Below are 15,806 nucleotides of genomic sequence, written 5' to 3' on the forward strand. Positions count from 1 at the left end.
TCCATCGCGAACAAAGAAATTTGGCAACTCCTTTCTTTGTCGCACTTCCAAAAAATGGAATTCCTTACCAGCTCACGTGTTCCCCTCCTCTTACAACCCGGGTTCCTTCAAACGAGGCGTGAAGAGGCATCTTGCGGGCCGGCAAGGCGAAGGCAGCTAGTGCAGAACGTTTTTCCCGTCTGTACTGGCCGTCGTCGCGTTTGGACTCTACTACCACTTACCATCAGGTGGAGTAGAGTCATTTGCCCTCCCGGCGAATATAAAAAAAAAGTATTACAAAAACCTCGAATTGGTCTTTATTAAAAAATGAACACCAAATAATACAAATTGATGTAAATTACTCACCCAATTACTCTTAAAAATTAAAAAAACATAATTGAACACAGGCAATAAATCAAAAGTCGTGCCAATAATTAATTAATTTACCTCTCTGTTCACCAACAAAATGACGGTTTATAAATTAGCGCCCGACTTTTTTTTTACCAACGCTGTTGTAGAGATCATGGCATCTATATTTTAATTTGTAATTATGACATAAATGTGTAAGTATCGTATCGCGCATCAAGGAGTAAATGGAAACATCACGCATATGTTGGATATTCACCCACATGGATTGCCCCCAAGATACAGTGCAATAACGTGGTGGGTTAACCCTTTCCCCAACTATAGGACATTTACGAATTGTATATGATTATAAAATATATATATTTTATACAGAAAATATTAACATTAATTATATTAATAGATGCATGTCGTTTCATGCATCAATTTTTAAAAATCGCTTTTATAAAAATAGCACACAACTAGGATACTTAAATCCCTCCGGAGCGATATTGAAACATTCAATTCAGTTTATGGAAATATTTTAAAGATATCAGTCTCGATTCTTTTGTACACTCGATTTGATAGAACTCAAATACAGTTATCTCTTTCTTCGGTGAAGGTTTGAAAAGGATACCATGTATTTTGTTTTATATTTATATGGACCATCGTCTCGACAGAAATATTTTGTGTGAATATGATTTCAATCAGTCAAGTCGTTGGAAAGTTCTCTGATCACAAACAGACACGACGATGACTACATATATATAAAAAATTGACATAATTTTAATTTAAAATTTTACAACCTACAAGCAATTTTCCACAAAAAATTTCTAAAATATTCATACATTTTATAAAGTATAAAACCTTTTTTTTACGTAGCGCCATATTAATCGTAAGTTTAAAATATTCAATGATTAACTCAGGGATGGTTGAGTAGTAGAGAAATGGTGAAAGTGTATGCGCAAACTCAATGACCCATGTGTGTGTCGGTTTGTTTGTCACGACTAGCTTTCCTTTTAATAATTACTGGCCACTAGCCTTTCGCCCGTAGCGGTGTCTTTCTACAATTGACAGCTTTATATAAAACATTAACAAGTAAGACTTGCTACTCGCCGCTCGTTACAGTTTACGTCACTTTAATTAATTTTATTATTGAGACTAAGTTAAAGTTTTGTTGATAAAATTTGCTACTTCATACACCGTCTCCTACTTACGTGTGCGTAAAAGCAAAATTACACACCATAATAAGAGTATATAAGCAATTTTAAATATTAGAATTCAACCATAACAATTTTGTCTTTGTGTAGATAAAAGTTTTAATGTACTCGTAAATATAGTACATGTAATATATATATGCCGTACTGATCAAGGAGCGGTGCACGTAAATACCTCGCGCAATCTCTTTCAGCTAGTCTGTTCGAATTTCATGTAAAAGGAACGTTTGAAAGGGGACGAAATGTATGTTAATTAAAGAAAAGCGTAAAGTTTTTATATATAAAATGGGAAGGCGGACGGATCACCTGATGGTAAGTCACCATCGCCCATACACATTGACATTGTAATAAATATTAACCATCCCATCCATCGTCAATGCGCCTCTTGCTCACTCATCCTTCAAACCGGAACACAACAATATTACTGTTTGGTAGTAGAATATGTAATGGGTCTGTACCCTCCCAGACCGGCTTGCCCAAAGCTCTACCAAAAAGTATCAGAAATTCAACTCACCTTCAAATGAATAGTTAATATATTTACGGCTTAATGCTTTCTTCAACCCAGACAGATGCAAAAAATGACAGAGCGTCGTTTGAAATTGAAAATATTTGCATTTTTTTTTATAAAAATATAAATAATTAACGACAGTGGTCATAAATAATAAATCTATCAAGAGAAACTATTAATTTCAATAGTTTCCTTACTAATATTATAAATGCGAATGTGAGTTTGTTTTTTTAGGTTTTACATCTTAACTACTAAACCGATAACGTCTTAGATCAATCAAACAGGTTTCGCGAAACATTGAAAGTGTAAATGGTTACTTGAGCCAGAATAGCTAGACATTGTATAATAATAAATATCGGTACCAGTATCTGTGCACGATGTTTTTTTTATAGTATAGAAAGGCGGACGAGCATATGGGCCACCTGATGATAAGTGGTCACTAACGTCCATAGACATTGGCATTGTAAGAAATGTTAACCATCACTTACATCACCAATGCGCCACCAATCTTGGGAATTAAGATGTTATGTCCCTTGTGCCTGTAATTACACTGGCTCACTCACCCTTCAAACCGGAACACAACAATACCAAGTACTGGTGTTTTGCGGTAGAATATCTAATGAGTGGGTGGTACCTACCAGAAGAGCTTGCACAAAGCTATACCACCTGTACATTTATTAAGTAATATTAGCAATTAAACTGCCATCCAAAATTAATAAGTATGTTTAGATAAGTACGAGTATAATGTGTAAAACTAAAATAATAATTATACAGAAATGTAATTCCCAAAGCTATGAAGTTTAGTCAGCAAGACCTTTATCCCTTTAGAACCTTTGAGGAATTCTGATGTGCGTATAGTTTGACCCACATTGACCTTAAGCCCTTGTAAGTTAATATATGTATATACTTAACATACCTACGTTTAATTTTGTTAACTAAGCTGTTATATGCTTAGTTTATAGCCGTTATATTAATATTAACGATTCAGACGTTATTGTGCAAGCCTTTCTGACTGACGTGATGGGCTGACTAAAAAAAAGATATATATATTCCCGTTTACCAATTAAGCGTACATAGAGTTTGTTTTAGGAGTGGGGACGACAATGGTCAGATCTGCGACTTTACATGTGACCCGTAAACCATAGACTATCGACGCTAATTGTTTTATTCAATAACTGGGGTATGTAATACTACTTAAACCGCGCGGTTTCACCTGAGTTAAACGTTCCTGCTCGGCCCACGTGGGTCGTAACTTGTAGTGTAATGTGATATAAACCTTTATACTGACTGACTGCCTCGTTGGTATAGTGGCTAGATGTAAGGATGCAGACCCGGAGGTCCTGGGTTCAATTCCCAGGACAGGCGAATAAAAAGTTATTGGGTTCTCAGTAGCAGCTCGGAAGTTAGAAGTGTTTACACTCCCGTGACTCAGAAAGTACGTAAAGCCGTTCATCCTGCGCCTGAACTCTTTCCAGTCGGGTCGGATTGCCGTCCCATCGGATTATGAGAACTAGGGAATTGAGAGCACACTTGTGTTTGCGCATACATTTGTGCACTATTATATCTCAGCGCAGTTGGCTAATCTCTCTATTTGATTGGCCGTCGTGGCCAAAATCGGTCTGGAGGACATTATTATTAACCTTTCTAAATGAGTAACCTTTCTAAGGCTAATTTATTCAAATAAAAAAAAATTATATACCTCCTAAAGCAATTCCTAAACAGACACCACGCCGTTTTCGTTTTATTATATGTGTATATATACACACATACGTACTCAGCACACAGCGAAACTGGATTTCACCAAAGGTCACATGTGTCGACGACGCATTGTCGCATTGTAAATAAAAACGAAAGCCAAAACGGACCAGTGAAACTTGAACCGGCCAGTTATGGATTATTTCTAAGAACAGAAAAAAACGGAAGTGGCATACTATCATATTTTATTTATAAACGAAGAGTACAAACGGTTTCATTCGTGAGAACTTCGGACATGAAGATGAGATCTATATATTGGGAACGTGGCTGGGGTTGTTAACATCGACTAAATTCTGTGGTTTTCGTATCACATGTTTTACGTGAATATGCAACTATTTTTAAATAATATTTTAGCCCTATAACATATCTTTCAGAATTGATCGAAATTATATTTTTTAAATGTATTGATTCGGTAAGTGGGATACATTACGTAACTCATTTGTTATCTGATAATTATCTGTTTCCTTTTTATTATTATAAAATGTCTTTGGATGTGGAACATCCATCGGCGTGCCTTGGATTAAGAAAAATGGCATGACGCTCTCTTATATTGTCATTCTATGCCACTGCTCGAGAAAATGTATTTATTTTATTAGGAAACCCTGATTTTATTTATCTCGACACAGTAAATAAACATTTAAAATTTAATTTAAGAATTCAAAAATATATATTTGTAAGTTTTTTTTTTTTAGTTCACCCTTCTATAAAATAAAGCTTAATAGCTTTGCGGAATTGCTGGTTTGCACTCAAGGCGATAGGATCGAGTAGAAAGTATTGTTTTTGTGTTTAATTTTGTTGGTTAATATAATAGGTCAATTAGGTCTGTAACATTACGAGCGCGCTTAAAGCGCAATATGGTAACTAATAAAAACCGCTGACAATTTTTTTCCGTAATACTCTCGTCTTAACAGCGCCACAGCGTCTGATTTAAAAAATAAATATTTCTTTGCTTATTCTTTGACATGCGACAGATGTGGTTTTTCGCGGAAAAAATAAGAAACTTTTCATCGTTGCTTAGCACTAGCTAATTTGTAAATATAATTATAAATAAAAAAAATTGTAAATACTTACTAATCTTTAAAATTGAATCTAAATCTTTTAGAGATCTAAAGATGTAATAGATTAAATTTTATTAACCGCTGAAAAATATAATAAGGTTAAATTATACATATAACCTTTTATTTCTAATTTTGAACTGGATTTGAAAAATAAGAGATTAACAATTTTGCTTTATACCTCTTAAGGCATAACTCTATGATTCAATTTTCGAATTACCTATTTTTAGTTTTATTATCTTTATATTTGTTATTTCAGCTTTTGTTATTTTTGTTGGATATACTGAACATAAATAAATGCCATTTCGAATATTATTTTTTTAGCATATTTTTTACATTAAAATAAAAGAAAGCTTAGCGAACTCTTTTCCTTTTGATTTTAAATTGTAGGATTTTTAATTATCGGACAATTTTGTTCTTCGAGACACACACTTCATTCGTGAATATGCAATATATTTAAAGGACTTATAACTATGTCAATCATAAGTATTATATTTGATTATATACTAACACATGTGCACATACTGGTTTTTTAAACTATATATAAGTTATGTACCTCGATTTATTTTCATATTCGAAAGTTTTACGAGCACTATAACTATAATATATCTATTATGATTTTCAATCACAATTAAAATTTACATACAATAAGTCATCTCCATAGTAATCATGTTCGGTGATGTTTTTAGGGTTTCGTATATCCGATCAAAATACAAAACCCTTATATAATCACTAGTATCTGTCTGTCTGCTGTCATATAAACAATATGTTACAGTCTATTTACACAGAATCTACTGAATTTAGTTTAAAAGTGTATAATATTATAATTGTCACTAATTTAAGATGTTATAATTTACTACTGTAAATAGTTTTTTTTTAATTAATTTCAAACATTTTATTACATTACAGAAATCATGATCATTACATAGGATTTGATTTAAATTTACATTATTAATTTTTATTATTTTAGTCAAATTTTAAAATAGTCCCTCCCGATTCCCACCCGACGCAAAGCTGCCCATAATGCAGGCCGCATTTCCGCGTTGTATGGCAATGGACAACCTTTGACTATAATATATGTATATATATATCTACTGAATAAAATGATTGAGATTTGTTACTGAATTTAGTGATCGGATCATAATTATCAGCGGATATAAACAAATCTTCTATTAAATTTTGATTTTTTAAATTCTTTGTATGCCATATCAATTTTTTCATAAGATTATTCATACTTAGAAAGCTATTATAAAATTTTTAAGGATTACAAGTTTTGTAATTAAATATTAACTCAGTTCGAATCAACCGATTAAGCTGATATTTTAAAAACACTTATGCTATTGGTAATAACAAATTCTAATGTGGTTTTAGTTTGTGATATAAATGAGAGCTTTTTCGCGTCGCGAGTTAAGTAGTCGTCGTCATGTAATTATTTTATTGTTATAACGTTATTTGTTATTATTTAAACGTTTCTATCATAATACCTCGTAATATGCGTACGTTCTCTACGCGATATCGACTCACACTTTACCAGTTTTTTTATCTATGGATTCGCATACGTCAATTTAGAACAAATTCTTATTTAACAATAAAATAAAAACGAATGCAACTATTAATATACATACGTCATAATAGTAGCGGACGGTATAATTTTCTTTATGCGTGAAAGTTTTATAGAAATGCTTAATTAAAATATTAAGCTCAGTAGTATAATATATAACCTACCTATATATACAACGTTGAAAAATATTTGACATAAATATTTAATGCAGTTTTTTTATATAAAAAATAGATATATTTTGTTTTATTATGAATGAGTAAGCTGAATAATACTTTACTTCAAAATAATTAAAAAAGTTTTTTTTTTTTACGAAAGATACTTCAGCGACCATGAGGCTATTTTTACAAGAACTGAAGTGAAACCGCTCACGAGTCATTTCGAAGTCGTGTCTAGTCTGATTCGTCATCGTTTGTATTCCATAAATGTAACGATTCACTTTCTAATTCAGACTAAATGCTTATTTATACAGTTGATTTAAAGCTAAATAAGAACAGATGGATTTTAGATTCATAAAATTTCTTTTTGTAAATTCTATATATTTGTAAATTTTATTACATATATTGATTGACCAAAAACTTTCGAATTAATAAAATATAAAATGCTTACGCTAAATCCAATAGGATATTCCACTATTTGATATCTACCACGCAAAAGATAAGAGAATTTAAATGAATTCCATTAAATGTGGCTAGTAATAAAAACTATTATAATGTTCAAGACGCCAAATGCAACGTACTCTACCAACTAATTTACAATTCTGTATAAAGTATAAGTAGTCGAAAGACTTACTTTTTACGTATTTTATTCTGAATGGAATATAAATGTTATTATTCAAAGAAAACTCAATGTTAAAAAATTATAACCTAAAAAATATACCTACAGGAGATTTGATCGTAAAGATTAATAACAGTTCCACGAACTTGAATAGTTAACTAGAATGATAGTCGACAAAGTTTTGAACAATGTAAAAGCATTACTCTAAATAATTACATAAGAGATAACTTAAAACAATTTAATTAAAATATTTGACAAAGTTGGGCTATCGTCAGATCAAATCGAAATTATGTTTGTAAAATTGATGTGTTTGAAAAATCGTATCATAAGTATGTCCAGATAAGATCAGATTATCTTTAATAGTAACAATGGCTAGTTCATTGTTAAGAGGATTCAAGCCTTTATATATTTTTGTTTTTTTTTTTCTATAAAATAAGAAGAAAGTTGCACATCGAACGAAAACGCATCTCGTTGCCTTTCACTCAAAACACCGGGTCTTGCGTCATTCAAGTACGACGTTACAACGCTAGAGTTCACTCACTTTAAAACTTACCCATAAGCCTTATCGACCACTGAATATGTAGTTGACAATTTTATATCTTTTTAAAAATAATTTACGTATTTCACACTTTGTAATCTCAATTAGAGCTTAGCCCGGACTCTAGGTTTAGTAATAGAAATATTTTTCGTAAATGAGATTTTTTTTTAATACGATAGTATATAAACAGCCAAATTATCAAAAACATATATTATAATTTTCTTATGATTTAAATAATTTTAAAATTGTGCTTTTGTTTTTTTTTTTATTTGCTTAACTAATGTTAAATTTTTGATGTTATATAAACATGATATTTTTTAATGCTATTTTTAAAATAAGAAAAAAATCTTTTAAACTCTTTTAAAATTGCATGGTACACGTAACCGAAGTTACAATACAATATTATATTTTATTTCCAAATTAATTATTGTAAAATAACCAACTCAAATACTGTGGGTATTAATAACCTTTTCCTGGCACAAGAGGAGTAAACCCAAAGAAACAACTTTGACACCGATATCAATTGACGCAATATCATTGGTCGAGAACTTGAATAATCTGTGATTCACTATGGCTTCGCGAAAAAATGACATTTTCAATGTCCGCAAAGTTGTAATCGGAATTTCGAAAATTAAATTAATGTGGTTATAACTAATTAAATGGAATAGTGTTGTATTATAAACAAAGGTAAATTAATCAAGAACTGTTTATAGTGCGTAATACAGCAGAACAATTAGAAAATCGGATGCAATTTGTTTACTACGATTTGTTTACCTTTACTCCTATTCCGCTTGAAATAGGGTATACAATTAAGTACATAACAGCAAAAAATATTTTCCTTTTTTTATCGCTGAAAAAACGCGTTACGCGTTCCCCTACGGGAACAGTGGGGAACGGGAAGGCCCCGAACATCAAAATACCAACTAAAAACCAGCGGTACCCTTTCCATCTTACGAGGAGCGCCACGGGATCGCCTTCGCATGCTTGAAAAAAATCTTTACCTAAGCTACCCAAGTTAAAACAGACTTACATAAGATACGGGAAACATAAGATAATTTCATGACATGGCCAGCTAAAACTGACCATATCGTTTTAAATCACTGCCCCCGACATTGTAATAAGCGATAGATCGCACAATATTCATTCCCACGTGGATGTTCAGCCCAATAGCGGACACAAACAACTTTTATGTTTTATTTTCGTTCAAGCTTCGGGTTCACTGTTGTTGGGTTTTACTGACATGTTCGGAAAACTGTGCGGTATCATTCTGTTTTCATTTTATGAGTTACGAGTGTACAAAGATTTATTACATACTTTCATCGTATAACATTATTAAGTGCATATAAAACTACACCTCATCAATTACGAGTACGTTTAGAATTACTTTAGTTTTCAATTTATATTTAATAAAAAAATTAAGAACAACAAATAAATAATGTCCACTATTTTTCTATTATTCAATCTTTAGAATTAGTTCCATGAATCAACTATTGTATGCAGTATTGCATATTATTATTTCGAAAGCACGTTTAACTAATGCAAGTTAAAACTAGCTTTGAAACATTCGTATAGTCTTCTGCATTTATTATAAAGTACTGCTCGAAATATTTAAAGTCTCTTTGTAAGTTAATTAACGTCTAAATGCATAATATATGCCTTTGTTTACGAAGTATATATTTGATATTTTACTACCATAAAGTTTTATTTTACTTTTATCGAGCTAATTAATACAGACTCCATTGTCTTAATGTATATGACATTTGTATGTCGACAATATACAATAAAATATCTTTACTATTTACTCTTATATTTCTTATATTTATTTATTTATTCTCATCGATGTTCTTAAACAGAAGTTTTTACTTATATTTTACTTTCTTTATTTATATTTTGCTTTAAGTTTGTACACTGGCTATCCGTAATTTGATATATTCTCCTTTTAGTACCTCAAAGGTTGAATACAAGAGATCTCTTACTGGGACAAGTCAGTCTTTGTACGTTTTTTTTGTTGTTGTTATTTCTTGTACGATCCATTGTGTACAATAAATTTACAAAAACTATAACGTTAAATACTCCCTAAATATAATTTATAGTTTAAGCCGTTAGTTATTAAATATTTTAAAACGTATTAATGTTTTAATTATTAAGCAGATGCCGTTTATAAACAGGTGAAGCCATAAAATATTTCAAGTAGTATAAAACTCATTATGTCTCAGGAACACAAATTTAAAAAGATAATTTTGGTATCAGATAATTTTACGAAGCAACAAAAATTATTCTTCGAGGCTTCGAACCTCAAATAATAAACTTTTTAATCTATAATTTAATACGGTGTGTGTGTTTGTGTGTGAAGCTGCATAATTTTGACTTTTAAAATTTGTAAAATTAAAAACTCGTAGGCCTATTCTGTAAGAACAAGCTTCAAAAAGTGATGTACGACAATGCCCATAACAATTATAACACACCATAAATCGCCTGTCAAAATTACAAGGTTGAGTAATGAAGCGAATTCATAATAGCACTGCTGGATAAAAAGTAATTACTTCACAATTGTAGCTATCTCGTTATAACAATATATGTAGATACCGAAAAACATATTACAAACACTTTTGATACAAGAAAAAATACTTCACCGTTAATATATTATTTTTGACTTTTGTTACTTAATACTGTGCCTTATGTCCATATGATTTTTTTTTCATTTCTTTTTTTTTTAATTTGGGTTCAGTAACCTATATAAGAAAATTGAGTGCAAGCAGGAGAAAGCAGAATTAGCATGATAATGCTCTACTTAAAATTACGTAAGCGCTCTTCGGTGTAATGATAAGCAAACAATGGCTGCTCTCAGAGCGTGATATTGTATATGATAATATAATATATTTATAAAGATTGAATAAACTGCATCACACCATAGCACGTACACTATAGGTATTATGTGTTTTTAGTTTTAGAGATTTATATGTTCCCGAGATTGAAATTGATAAATTCTATGTCAATATTGTTTAAGCGGGCTCTTTCATTAATTCGTTCATTGTTCTCACAAAACAGGCTATGTTAGAATAAATAAAAATAAAAACTAAACTTGATTTTACAATAGTTAAGGAAATAATAATAATTAATTAAACCTTCTTTTTTGTGTAATGACTTATATTATATAACCTTTTTTTAACACTTGTAACATAAAAGTGGCCAGTAGCATTGCCGTTGCTAGAAAAATCTTGTTAAAAACTACCGCCTGTTAAAGTAAGATTAGAAATTATAAAGTTTATTTTACAAATTTGACAGCAATTTAAACAACGTCGTGGAGTCTCAGTGAAAAAAAAGTATAAAAATATACTCAAACTTATGTAATTTTAAAACTATACTTGATCGCATCAAAAGTTTCGTATGCGTGCAACCAACACCCACACCCATGTATAATAAATTACTATTATAGAATTGTTACATATGAAAATTAAATAAAACATTACGATTTCATAATAACGAGGCATTCGTATTAGATTGTGAAATTATAAAATCATATTATACGATTGCCCAACCGCGATGCAGTTAAGTACATCGTTTTACAATCGCCTACAAGGCCAGCTATGCATTCGGCTGGAGATACTCGCCTATAATTTATAATGACTCACATTTTACTCGAAGTGAATATTAAAACCGTGACCCTTGTTAGGAAAGTTACATTGTTAAAAATGGCGCTTTCATACACACACCCGCGCATTATTCATGAGAGATCTTTGACGGTAATTTATTACGGTCCGTGGTATAGAAGATCCTCCGGAACGATTATTACAATAAATTAACAAGAAACAAAATTTATATATCTTAATAAAAAATTATGTGTAAAAAAAAAACGAAAAAATCGTTGTAGAATTTTTTAAATTTAAATATTGACTGAGAAGCGTTTGTTTTAAAAAGCTAGTGCTACATATGACAGTACATATGTGTAACGAGACTGCAAAAAGGACAGCAGTCACTTAATTGAGAGACAGAGACACAGAGTACTGTAGGTTTATAAATGGTTCCGCTTGGCGGATAAATTCTCAAAGTTGTGCAAGTGTAGAAGATCTACCAAATAGATATAACTATATAACTTCCACAAAGGTAGTTCTGTTGTGTAGATATGTGATCTTCGTATACATTTATACAAAAAATTAAATGCTTCACTCCGGAATTTTTGTTGTTGTTATTATATACATACATTATAGTACAACTGAAATATGTATACAATATCTTAAAAACCAAATATCATTCACACAAAATAAAAAATAGCATAAGAGATATGCGTCAAAGTTGTTATCAATTTCTCAATTTCTTGCAGGGGTCGCCTGTGTAATGCAACGATGGCGACGCGAGCGGTGAGGGCGGTGCTGCTCTGCGCATGCCTGTTATTATTACAACAAGGTATATTATATCTCTTAAACTTAGTATCTACAAATTAATAAACAATGGAAACAGAATATTATATAATGGTTTTTCATCATAATCTTTCATCCGGCGTGATCTTTTCCCGTCAAAATTTATCTTCATATTTCAGCCAATTTTCAAAAAACCTTAATGAATTATACACCTACTACATCAATGGACGAACCACTGGCGGAACATCTATTGAAATCTGAATGATAATCCATTCAGTAGTTTTTGAGTTTATTGTATGATATATAGTATAAAAAAAACCAATACGACTTCGTTTATGGCTTTTTTTTATATTACACATTATTATGATTAAAAATATTCATATAATAGTTACTTCTTCGAGTTTTGAATTACTCATACGCTTAAATACATATTTAAATTTAATATGTAAAATAAAATTATTATAATTCAGCAAGCGCCGAGCTGAGAGGTCGATGTCCGGCTGAAGATGCAGCCTGTCCACCACGAACAAAACCCTGTAATGAGGATGACGATTGCGGGGAACAAATCTGCTGCAATACTTCCTGTGGACGATCATGTGTAGAACCATTATATACAGGTAAATAAAGAAACAGATATGTCAACTACTTCATTGTTGACATTTAGATGCCGCCACAGATTAGGTAATAATCTGTAAATAAATAAGAGTAGATGGCAAAGTTTATCAATGTCATAATTAATTTAATTAAAAAAAGGAAACAAAAAGATAATTAAATCTATCAATTATTAGTTCATTTAAAAACACTGTGATCGTTGATAATGTACAATTTTAGATTAAAACTCTTTTATAGAATGAATGACCGCTTGGCATGGCTAATATTGTAAGTGGTTGGTAGGATAGGGCTTCATATCTCATCACCCTAGTCTACCATTATGACACATTTGAAGACCCGGACCCTTCACAGCAGAACCTAACAGAAAAAATACTAAAATAATTTTAGGAAGTTATGATGACCACTTGGTGAAAGAAGCTCTAAATCTTATTTCCTAAATGATTGGGGAAAGGGAAAATTAGGAGTTGTTATAACAATTTAATTATGTATATACCAGGTTGTGAAAATATAAAGCTATCGTCGGAGCGGATATCACGTGCCCTCGCTGCAGAGAACAGTCGAAGTGGACGAGGTGTTGTTCGCTCACTGAGGTCACCACGATGTAGAATTTCTGACGGAGAGTTTGAGGAGATCCAGTGCGATAATGAGATCGTCAGCACGTGTTGGTGTGTGGATACAGCTGGATTTGAGGTGCGTCATTTAAAAAAAAATCTTATTTAAATCCATTTATAACTGTACTTTTGTAATTGCTTAGACCAGAAAAGTATGATAACTATGCAGTTATTACAAATATACGCATCAAAATAGCGAATCACCTTAAGTCGGTTCGAAGTCGGTGTGAACCCAACACAACATAGCATTGATGTACTGGTGTCATACTGTTTTCCATATTGATTCATATTATCCGTTTATTGTAACTACTCCAGCTTCATAGTCATATTGTGAAGCTATATTGCCTACCTTTCTGAATAATGTTACTAAGAAACAAAGAAAGATAAATATTCTATTATTATTAGCTCGTTCAACTATACGGACTCTTTAGTTTTCCATTAAAATACAGATATCGAGATAACTTGTGTAATATAAGTTATATAAATCTCAATAAATATAAAAAGCAATGTTCAGGACATTCACTAAGTGACTCTTAGCCCATAACTGAAACTGTTGAAACTTTAAATTTATAATAGACAAACAAATAGATTTTGTGATATTTATATTGCCAGGGGTACACTTACCCAAAATCTTAGATTAAATCCTTATCGGACCTTTACATTATTATTCCAAATATGCTATTAAACTGAAATATGGTCTTATACATTTTTAATACTAATTAAAACAACAACAATAAATTTCATCTCAGCGGGTAGCAAAGCAACTCCAACCCAAAATGTAAGCCGTGTAAAAGAATGATTTAAACGCGTTAGATAATTTTGATCGTGAACTGTTGCAAGATTTTCTTTATAAGGCTTGACTAAAATAAATATAGTTTTAGTTACGAGTATAAGTAACTCGCATTAGTTCTCATAACGATAACATTTTGTAAACATTGTACTGCTTTTTGCTTTTAGAAAGTAAGGTAATTATTAAAAGCTTGTTATTATAATCCCATCTCCAGGTGCCAGGTACTCGCGCACCAGCAGCTGGCTTAGTCAACTGTACACGAACAGCTCCTTGCGCTGCCCATACGTGCCGTATGCTTTGTCCTCTGGGCTTTGACTTAGACAACCGTGGCTGTCCACTATGCAAGTGTAGAGATCCATGTTCGACAGTTACTTGTCCTGGTCAGTTGTCTTGCCAGTTGGAAGAAGCTCCTTGCTTGAGACCACCGTGTCCTCCTGTTCCAACATGTAAGTATGAGTAATATAAGCTCCGTTCTGGTTTTGTCTTAATGGTTAATATCGGGGATATTAAATAAAATAAATTAAATAATCCGAAATTATTGCTATTAAATTTATCATTTAGACTACAAAGTAAATTAGTCTATATCAATTATAAGTGTTTATTTTTATTAGTACTTAAATTCCAGGTAAAAGGGGACGTAGTCTGCAAAACATTTGCCCTGTTGGTGAACCTCTCCTGATATCAGAGACGAGTCGGCCGTTCTTATGCGGTACTGATCCAGGAAAACCGAATTGTCCCCCACTTTACAGATGTCTAGTCGAGTCAGGTACGTGATGACACGTTGAATTTATTATTTATCAACTGCCCATTGTTGTCTTAAAGTACTCGACGCATTATGGAGAGACAATGACATTCATGCTAATATATACTCACGTAGTTTTCTATAAGCGACATCCATTATTGATGTTGTCACTTTTAAATATTTCATATTTCATTTTGTAAGTGTCATTCTCAAATTTTTTGTTTTTTATTAGACTCTTAAAGCACTGTAACGATATATTACTAAAAAATATACACGTGAGCTTTAAATTTAAAGTTATTAAATTTGAAACCAAATTAAAAAGTACATACAAAATTAATATTATTGTATGTTGTACTAATAAATAAGGAGACGTATTTTTTGTAATGCCTAACTGAAAACTACTAAACCAATATACATTACTGGTGGTAGAGCTTTGTGCAAGCTCGTCGGTACCACCCACTCATCAGATATTCTACCGCAAAACAGCAGTACTTGGTATTGTTGTGTTCCGGTTTGAAGGGTGAGTGAGCCAGTGTAATACAGGCACAAGGGACATAAAATCTTAGTTCCCAAGGTTAAGGCGCATTGGATATGTAAGCGATGGTTATTGCTTAAAATATAATGCGATGGTTGACATTCCTTACAATGCCAATGTCTAAGCGTTGGTGACCACTTACCATCAGGTGGCCCATATGCTCGTACGCCTTCTTATTCTATAAAAAAAAAACTTAATACCAGAAGGTACAGCGCGTTTTGCTTACATTTAATATTAAATATAATATCATTGTTTTAAGTAAATGTGTTTCACAGTATCAACAGCTTTAAATTTTGACTATTGACGAACCATGTCAAGTTACATACTATACTATCCCATCGATTATATTTTAAGCAATATTTGTATCAATATAATATAAGCACAGCAAAAATCTTATCACCATTAGTCTTCATTCTATGCCTAAAAATA

At 31.7% G+C, this 15,806-nt stretch overlaps 1 protein-coding gene across 2 annotated transcripts in view; it reads left to right on the forward strand.

The window, feature by feature from the left end:
- The window catches only part of LOC126775931 (prestalk protein-like), a 61,960-nt gene that overhangs the window by 34,818 nt on the left and 11,336 nt on the right, over positions 1-15,806 (forward strand). For both annotated transcript variants that reach the window (XM_050498113.1, XM_050498114.1), the window contains exons 2-6: positions 12,051-12,133; positions 12,558-12,704; positions 13,196-13,389; positions 14,315-14,546; positions 14,726-14,866. In XM_050498113.1, the coding sequence (XP_050354070.1) occupies positions 12,073-12,133; positions 12,558-12,704; positions 13,196-13,389; positions 14,315-14,546; positions 14,726-14,866 (775 nt within the window). In that variant the 5' untranslated portion in view covers positions 12,051-12,072. The remainder of the gene's footprint in view (positions 1-12,050; positions 12,134-12,557; positions 12,705-13,195; positions 13,390-14,314; positions 14,547-14,725; positions 14,867-15,806) is intronic.

The sequence above is a fragment of the Nymphalis io genome, chromosome 19 (genome assembly GCF_905147045.1).
Source record: "Nymphalis io chromosome 19, ilAglIoxx1.1, whole genome shotgun sequence".
Taxonomy (NCBI): Eukaryota; Metazoa; Arthropoda; class Insecta; order Lepidoptera; family Nymphalidae; genus Nymphalis; species Nymphalis io.